This window comes from Prunus avium, chromosome 5 (assembly GCF_965620075.1).
Source record: "Prunus avium chromosome 5, drPruAviu1.hap1.1, whole genome shotgun sequence".
NCBI classification, from domain to species: Eukaryota; Viridiplantae; Streptophyta; class Magnoliopsida; order Rosales; family Rosaceae; genus Prunus; species Prunus avium.
Window position 1 is genome coordinate 18,062,076 of NC_142288.1, and position 8,880 is coordinate 18,070,955.

The window sequence follows — 8,880 nt, forward strand, 5'->3', positions numbered from 1 at the left end:
TTCTGATGTTCAGCTTTCACCTGCTAACATGTAAGACACTTCACTACAAATTTTTCTATATCTCTCTTCATGCCACTCCACCAAAAGTTACGTCTCAGGTCATGATACATCTTTGTTCCTCCAGGATGAATTGTATAGGACGAATGATGTCCTTCTTTTAGAACTTCCTTTCTCAGATCAGAAATTTCTGGTACATACAATCTATTCAAATATCTTAATCCACTGTCAGCATGGATATTCCATCCATCTGGTGTCTCTCCAGTGGTAATCTTAGTTCGAATGTCTTTAGACACATAATCATATTTTTGTGCCTCAATTATCTTTCCAATCAAAGTGGGGTGAGTTACTAAATTACATAGATATGCACAATCCTCGTGTACATCTACGTACAAGTCAAAATCATAGAGAGACTCTACCATCTTCCACCTTTGATCATATAAACTGGCTATGACTTCTTGGGGATTTCGACTTAAAGCATCAGCCACCACATTAGCTTTTCCTGGATGATAATGTAAATCAAAGTCATAATCTTCTAGATATTCCATTCAACGCCTTTGTCTTAAATTCAACTCCTTCTGAGTGAATAAGTACTTCAAACTTTTATGATATGAGTAGAGTCCAAAACGTTCCCCATATAAATAATGTCTCCATACTTTCAATGCGTGAACAATGGCTGCCAGTTCTAGATCGTGTGTCGGGTAATTCTTCTCAGGTGATTTCAATTGGCGAGAAGCATAAGCAACAACTCTGTCAGACTGCATCAAAACACATCCTAAACCATGCAATGATGCATCAGTATACACTATATAACTTACACCTCTTTCTGGTATAATTAACACAAGAGCTGATGTCAATCAAGTTTTTAACTCGTGAAATGCTTCCTTACATTTATCATCCCAAATAAACTTAACTCCCTTTTGTGTCAACTTGGTCATTGGATTAGCTATCCGAGAACAATCCTTGATAAATTTCCTATAATAGCCAGCCAAACCAAGAAAACTTCGAATTTCATGAACATTTTTCGGTTTTTTCCAATTCAGCACTGCTTTGACATTTGCAGGATCCACGGCGATGCCTTCTTTTGAAATAACATGTCCTAAAAACTTTACTTCTGTCAACCAAAATTCACACTTACTTAGCTTGACAAATAACTTGTGTTCTCTCAATGTCTGTAGAACAATTGACAGGTGTTGTTCATGTTCTTTTTGAGATGATGAATAAATGAGAATATCATCAATGAACACAATCACAAATTGATCCAGATAAGGTCAAAAAACTCAATTCATTAAGTCCATGAAAACCGCCGGAGCATTTGTCAATCGAAAAGGCATTACTAGGAATTCATAATGTCCATATCGCGTTCAAAACGCAGTTTTTGATACATCTTCTGCTTTTACTCGTAGTTGGTGATAACCAGAGCGAAGATCAATCTTTGAGAAGTATCGGGAACCTTGTAGTTGATCAAACAGGTCATCAATCCTAGGTATGTTCTTGATGGTGATTCTATTTAGTTGGCGATAGTCAATACACATCCTTAGACTTTGATCACTTTTCTTTACAAAGAGTGCAGGAAAACCCCATGGTGAGGTACTAGGATGAATGAAACCTTTTTTTTTCAAGCTCTTGAAGTTGTGTTTTGAGTTCTTTCAACTCTACTGGTGCCATCCGATGTGGAGGTATAGAGATAGGTGATGTGGCAGGATAGATATCTATAGAAAATTCCACTTCACGTTCTGGGGGTAATCCAGATAACTCTTCTGGGAAAACATCACTGAAATTCTTCACTATAGGAATAAGTTCAAGTTTGGGATCACCTAGATCCTTATTGGCCATATGAGCAATCAATCTCAAATAATTACAATTTTTATTATCCAAGATTGATTCAGGCTTGCAACTATTCTTATTTCCATAAAAATTGAATGTTTTCCCATCGCTGAGAGTCATAGTCACCATCTTTCTACCACAATCAAGAATAGCTTTAAATTGGGTAAGAAAGTCCATCCCCAATATTATATCATATACCATGAATTCCAATATCATCAGGTCAACAACAAGTTTATGATCTGATATCTCTATTATGCAGATCTACACAACTTATTAACTTCAACACATTTACCCAATGGAGATCCAATCATCAACGAGGATTTCATAAATTCATATTCTATTCCAAGAATAGATGCAAAAGACACAGATATGAATGAATTTGTAGCACCAGGGTCAAACAATATTCTAGCCTATGAGTTGAAAACTAGAAATGTACCTTCCATCACAGTAGGTTCATTCTGCTCCACCACTTGTCCAATAGCATATACTCGTCCTTGAGTGAGTTGTTCTGGTCTTCTTGCTGCTCCTGGCGCCTTAGGCCTTTGTTGTGTAAGTTGTCCTCTTGGACGTTGTGCCTGTTGATTAACAGGACCTCTAAATTGATTATGTGAAGCTTGGTATGGGGCTTGGTACGGAGCACGGTACTGTGTTTGTGGAGTTTGAAATTGTTGTTGTGGAGCAACAGGTATCTGATATGATTGTAGCTGGGGACAATCCCTCCGGTAATGTCCTATCTGCCGACAATGATAACAAAATCCTGAGTTTCAAGTTGCCTCAAATGATCTTGGATTTTGATACCGGGATCGAGAGGGGGAAAATCTTTGGCATTTACTACTTTGTCCCCCGTTAGGATTCTTAGGTTCAAAAACTCTCTTAGAACCAAGTATCCTTTGTTCGGCCATTAAGGCACGATCAACAACTTCAGCATATTTCTTTAACTTAAAAAGTTCCACTTTCTCCTTGATCTCTAGTCTCAATCCTTCTTCAAATTTCTTTGCTTTTGCAGACTCATCAGGAATCATGTAAGGAGCAAAACGCATCAGTTCTTCAAACTTAGCTTGATATTGTCCCACAGTCATATCACCTTGATAAAGATTAGTGAACTCACGTACCTTCATGGATTTCACAGTTTCAGGAAAATATTTTTCCAGAAATATTGTCTCAAAGGCAACCCAAGTTGCAATCTCAACATCAGGCATAGCCAAGACAGATTCCCACCAATGATAAGCTTGTCCTTCCAAATAGGTAGAAGCAATGGTTACTTTCAGGTTTCCAGGAACTCTTTGTTCATTCATCTTTCTCTTCATTTGTCTTAACCACTCTTCTGCTACCATAGGGTTTGGATCACCCTTGAACACAGGTGGCCGTGTCTTACGAAATTCTCCTTGGATTCTCATTATTTGATCATCTTGAGTTTCCTGATGGGGTTCGTGGTTATTTGTCTCACGAATAGTAGAGGCCATATCCTGAATGGCTAACATTATTCTCATACTATCACTCACATCATTTTCGTTTTGTCCTTCTATTCCAGCCATCTTAACAATTGGACCTTTATCAGATAATTCCACAAGATTAAAAATATATATATATATATATATATATATACAGTGGCGGACCTGTGTAGGCGCAAGGAGGTACGCTCGCTGGAAATCGCCAGTACAGGTGCTGGAGTTGCACCTCTGCTTCAGACCAGCGATGCAGATATGGTGTTCGACGAAATGCGCAAGCCACAGGGAGCTGCGTAGCTGCTGCTGCGCGCTTCTGTTTTTTTTTTAACGAAGCCTGGCCAAAACGATGTCGTTTTGGTCTAGGCTGTTTTAAAACACGCTACTTGTTTTTTTTTTTTTTTTAAACCTGGCCAAAACGACGTCGTTTTGGACCAGGGTTTTTTTTAAAAAAAAAAAAGAAATAAAGGGGAAACTGCTGCTGCATGTAACGTGGGCTTTTTGTGGGCTTTTTGTGGGCTTTTCAAAAGGGCTCTATTTCCTTACTTAAATGGGTTTTAATTGGGAGTTTTCTTTATTCAATTGGGTTTTGGGAATTCCTTAATTAAGTAGAATTGAGAATTTTCTTTATAAAAGACCAATTTAACATCACCCAATTTCATCAAAGTGTGTGTGCATCACAAGAATCCTGCGTTTTTTTCCTTCTTGAGTGCGCCATCACGTTATTAGAGGTATAATTAATTTTTATTTGTTTATTTAATTGATAATTTGATATTGATTTTTTTATTTAATTGATAAATTATAGTCAATTAGTCATAGTAATAGATATAAAACCCTTATTTTGTTTTAATTGTACAATTATAGTCAATTAGTCAATTAGTGTTTTTTTTTTTTTTTTGAGCTCTTAGCTTTTACAAATTGCACCTCCGCTGAAAAATTCATGGGTCCGCCGTTGTATATATATATATATGCTAAATATTAAAATAAGCATACTTGTCACATGCACAACCAAGGATAGAAACAAAAGCATACTTGTCACATGTCACATGTTGTAGTAGTTCTTCTAGAGTAAAAATTAGAAACTTAGATAGCCCTAGGGGTATCTAAGTTTGCTACTCATATCGCCCAAGTGGCTGATTTAAGTTTTCTGAGTTAGCAAGTCTCCCAAGTTTCTTTTAATTTAGTCAGTCTCCAAAGTTTCTTCCAAGCCTACTCCTAGTTATCTAATTCCTTAGGTTCCCCTCTCTCAAAAGTCCGTAAGGTGAGACCTTTTTACCAAACAGTAAGTCCGGTAAAGCCCTTAAGTTAAAGTATGAATTACCAAAAGCCCATGTATGCCAAAATAAAATATGCTTTAAAACGTCTTTTGTCTTAATCCAAAATATCACAGATGAAGTAATTTTAGGTTTACCTTTTATCTCTTTACTTTACCCCTTCCAGGTAGAATATGATGGAGTCACCTCAAGCCAATTAGAAGAAAAGGTTAAATTTGAATTTTTAACTAAGCCCCTTAATTCAGTTTTAGAATGGATTAGGTACCCAATTCCTAATAAAAGAGATCTAGTTAACAGATTAGAAAAGGCAGTAATTTTTAGTAAATTTGATATGAAAAGTGGTTTTTGGCAAATTCAAGTTAAGGAATCAGATAGATATAAGACTGCATTTGTTACCCCCTTTGGTCATTATGAATGGAATGTTATTCCTTTTGGATTAAAAAATGCCCCTAGTGAATTCCAGAATATTATGAATGAAATCTTTAATGCTTACAGTCATTTTTCCATAGTATACATAGATGATGTTCTTATCTTTTAGCATGTTGGGACAACTCCTTTCTTTCCTTTACTAGCCTTTTTGCTAGTTTCTCCTGTGTATTTCCTTTTTCTGAAAGTTCTGTATGGCTTTTTAGGTTCAGACTTATATTTCTTGTATTTTTTAGTCTTACGCCCCCCAAATTTCTTTCCCTTCTTGTATGTTTTATGTGAATATGATTTTATTGGTTCAAAACCAAATTGTTCACAAAAGTCACCTAATTCTTTTTTGCCTAGGGCCTTTTGCTTATCAAGCTGTTTTCTTAATTTCATATATGTGCAAAGAGCTAATCCTTCTGCGCAGATTTCAGAGGATAATTCCCCATAGGTGTAAGACCCATAAGGAATGACACCACCATTTTTCTCTTTAATTCTATTCCTAACCTTTTCAGCGAATAGAAGTGGCAATCCTGAAAGAAATTTCTCTTTCCAAAAGTCAGCATTACAGTATTGCCTAGTGAATACCTTGGATTAAAACACGTCGTTATACCACCTAAAATGGGACAAGGTTGGACACTTAAGGTTCATTAAGAGTTCTCTAGACCTGTCGTGCTGTAATTCTGTAGTTCCTACAAAATGTAGAGTAATTGTGTAAATTAGTGAATTTACCGCATCTTCCTGGTAAATGTTTTCACTTTTGATTAACCCAGTTACCGGATCTTGTACATTCTGCTGACCAATGGCCACCTGGGCGTTCAGGATTTGGGCTCTTGCTGAGTCGCTTAGGTGGAAATCCCACCATCCTTTTAATTGACCTACAAAGCCTGCGATGATAGCTTCAGCCACCCTCTTATCTCCATTTCCTTTTATCTTAGAGGCTGTAGCGTACATCATCATGTGTTTCATTGCATTAATGATCTGATATTCTGTCAGACCATCAATATTCCATTCTACTATGGAGCTACCATCATACTGAGCGGAATTCCACATTCCATCTTCCTCAAACTGTAAATCTACTGGAGTGGGTCTGGGGTAGTAATTTCTTGTTTTAGCAGTTTGAGTGAATTTCTTTTCATTTGTTAACCTATTAATTTCAGGTTGTTCTTCCTTAAACATCGTTTCAAGGTCATTTATTTCTCCTTCAGTGAGAACCGACACTTGATGACCTTTTCCTTTGTCTGACAATTTTACTTCTGATAATTTCTTTGCCAGGATGTCAACAAAATTTTCATCTTCTGACAATGTTCTTCCCATCTTAAAGTTTTTATTATCCAAAGAGGGAGGTGGTTTGAAGAACACTTGACTACTCATTTCCTTGATCCTTTTAGTTTCTGAGGGACCGGGGTCGGATTTCTGCTCCTTTGCAAAAACAGACGTTTCAATCCTAGTGACTTGCTTTCCTAGAGACTGCAGAAACAGGTTGGTGTAATTATTCTGCTGAATAACTGCGCCTATATCCTCTTTACTAGCTGTGCGAAAATTATTGGTGCTATCATCAAGGAAAGTGGTTTCTTTGTAGGGAGCAGCTATCATATCTTTCTGCTTAATTACCATCTCAGGTGGATGTACGGCTTTTACTGACTTCCCATCTTTGGAAGTGTAAATCGAGAACGGGCTTCCTATCATTTCTATATGACTCCTATATTCAGGAATGTCATATTTCTGAGCACACCAATCTAACCACGTAAAGAAGAAACAATTGAATTTCTTTTCTTTCATAAAGGCGGTATGGGCTTTCCATAGATGATTTTGCCTATGCTCCTGAAAGGCTGTTTCAAACCAGATTCTTTTATTAATATTTTCAATACTCAGATAATTCCTTTTTATCTTTTCGTGTTCTATTTCAAAGGATTTTAACATATTTATTTCAAACTCTACATCCGAGAAGGAAGGCTCGGGTTGAGGTGGATTTCTCCTAATTCCTAGGTTTGGAAGGGTTTGTTCAAACCTGTAGGCTGGCCTTTGTATCTGTTCCTGGGTTCTCCTAAGACCTGCCAAGATCATTCTGTCATGGTCTAGATCGTAAGCTATATCAGAGGAGGTGCTCGACCTATGTGGTTCTAGGTTAGATCCAAAGGGTGCTAGATCAATCCTAGTTTTTCTAGCGTTGGAGAATTGTATTTCTACCTCTCCATCAGCGAATTGGGAGATCCGAGTAGGTTCTTGATTTTCAAGGGGCTTCTTTGGGACTACCTCATCCAAAATCCACTTTTCTAGTAGGGTTATATCACTCCACTTTATCATTTTTGGGACTGCTACGTTTGATTTTTCAAGGTTGGTTTGGAACAAGGTAGTTTCACCTTTGCTGTCTAAATCTTTAGCTTTGGGACCGACAGTGTTCATAACCTTATATGAAACCCTATAAATGATCGCTAGATTTTGGGATCCTGGGTCCATATCATAACCCTGAGTTTGAATATTCAATGTTAAAGCTTTTAAGATATTTACGTCGGAAAGTGCAACAGAAAAGTTTTGGGAAACAGTTAAAGTATATCGGACCTTCCCCTAAGGTTGACTCCACTATTCCTAACAAGGAATCCGTGAACTTTCTATGTCTTCCATCTCTTGCACAAAGCAAGATTGAACTGGGCAATCCTGTTCTGGTAAGTGGTTTCACCGCTACCTGCACCAATCCTATGTGCAAATAGTTATAATTTCTTTCCAGATGCTGGTCGATTTGACTCTGGGTGAATAGCTGAAAACTATCTTTTTTATCAATGACAGATATTGTTTTTTCAACAGTTTTTATTACGTAATCAGATTTGAACTTGAAAGATCCTTTATAGTATATATCAGTGATGGGTACTTGATCGGTTCATAATTGTATATCATTTTGTACCCTTCTAGCTTATGATTTGGTTATGTTTTTGAGTTAAACTTGTGCTTTTAATCCTTTTTGTGTTTATCTTTCAGTTCATTGACCTTTAGGTAATAATGAGGGCTTTGGATAGTAAATGATGCAATCCATGCATGTTAGGGCCTAATTTGGATGAATGGATGAAGAGCTTAAAGACAAACTCAATTTTGGCTACAGTCCCCTGCCAGCCCAGTTTCGTAGGTCATATTGCAAGCTTTGTTTCAGCAACCTACATAGCTCGGATGAGGCCACATTATTCATGAAAGTTGTTCCAATGGGTGTATACTATAACATATCCGAAATTCAGCCCCATTGGATAATTGTGGAGTCTGTTACCTAGCAAACACAGAGCCATGCTCAGGATGGATTTTATCAGCGCGCAAAATGAGTTAGCAATTTGTTTTGGCCTTAACTTCCTCCTCCGACCTTGGATTGGCCCAAATGATATATGGCTGGAAAGAAGACATTCTGAACTTCAAGTTTGAGTGCTTAAAGTCTTAATTTGCTTAAGGGAAGCCCAATTCGTAAGCCCTTGAAGTTGCTGGTCATGCTGACCTCAGGATGAGCTATTATTTCTGGTTGGAAGCTTGGTCATGGTGACATGAAGATGAGCTAGGGCTGCTGGTGGGATTTATTAGTGAAGTGCATCAACCATTTCAGATTTTATAATGGAAGTGTTGTATGCATTAGTGAAGTGCATCAACCATTTCAGATTTTATAAAACAAGTGTTGTATGCATTAGCCATACTTAATTCAGATTTTCAGCTTCCTTAGGCCTATATATAGTGAGGTTTCCCAAGCTTGTAAACACACCCCAAGGGGGGGAGCTCTCAAACACTTCTCTAGAGCTCCCCTCCCTTCTCTCCCTCAAATTCTCTTAGTTTTGCTTTCTAGTTCTCAATTCTAGCTTTCTTTAATGTTTTCTTAGTTGTAATTTATTTTTCTTGTTATGTAAATTCTTTTCTTAAGTTTTCAAGTTTAATTAGTTTCCAAGTTTCAATTATGG

At 37.2% G+C, this 8,880-nt stretch overlaps 1 protein-coding gene across 1 annotated transcript; it reads right to left on the reverse strand.

Annotated features, from left to right (window-relative positions):
* Positions 1-1,361: 1,361 nt before the first annotated feature.
* On the reverse strand, positions 1,362-3,359 carry LOC148294440 (uncharacterized). Its single transcript, XM_088253751.1, has 4 exons — positions 2,598-3,359; positions 2,261-2,399; positions 1,657-2,072; positions 1,362-1,553 (listed from the first exon to the last, which is right to left on the reverse strand). Exons 1-4 carry the CDS (start codon positions 3,357-3,359, stop codon positions 1,362-1,364), a joined length of 1,509 nt encoding a protein of 502 aa, XP_088109877.1.
* Between the last annotated feature and the right edge of the window lie 5,521 nt (positions 3,360-8,880).

What these genes read in the sequence shown, in the direction of transcription:
- LOC148294440 (XM_088253751.1), bottom strand. Translation starts at nt 3,359, where the DNA reads ATGGCTGGAATAGAAGGACAAAACGAAAATGATGTGAGTGATAGTATG. An exon ending in TGAACCTACTGTGATGGAAG is followed by an intron (nt 2,073 to 2,260) that starts GTACATTTCTAG and finishes TCTGCATAATAG; the next exon opens with AGATATCAGATCATAAACTT. An exon ending in CTCCACATCGGATGGCACCA is followed by an intron (nt 1,554 to 1,656) that starts GTAGAGTTGAAA and finishes CTCTTTGTAAAG; the next exon opens with AAAAGTGATCAAAGTCTAAG.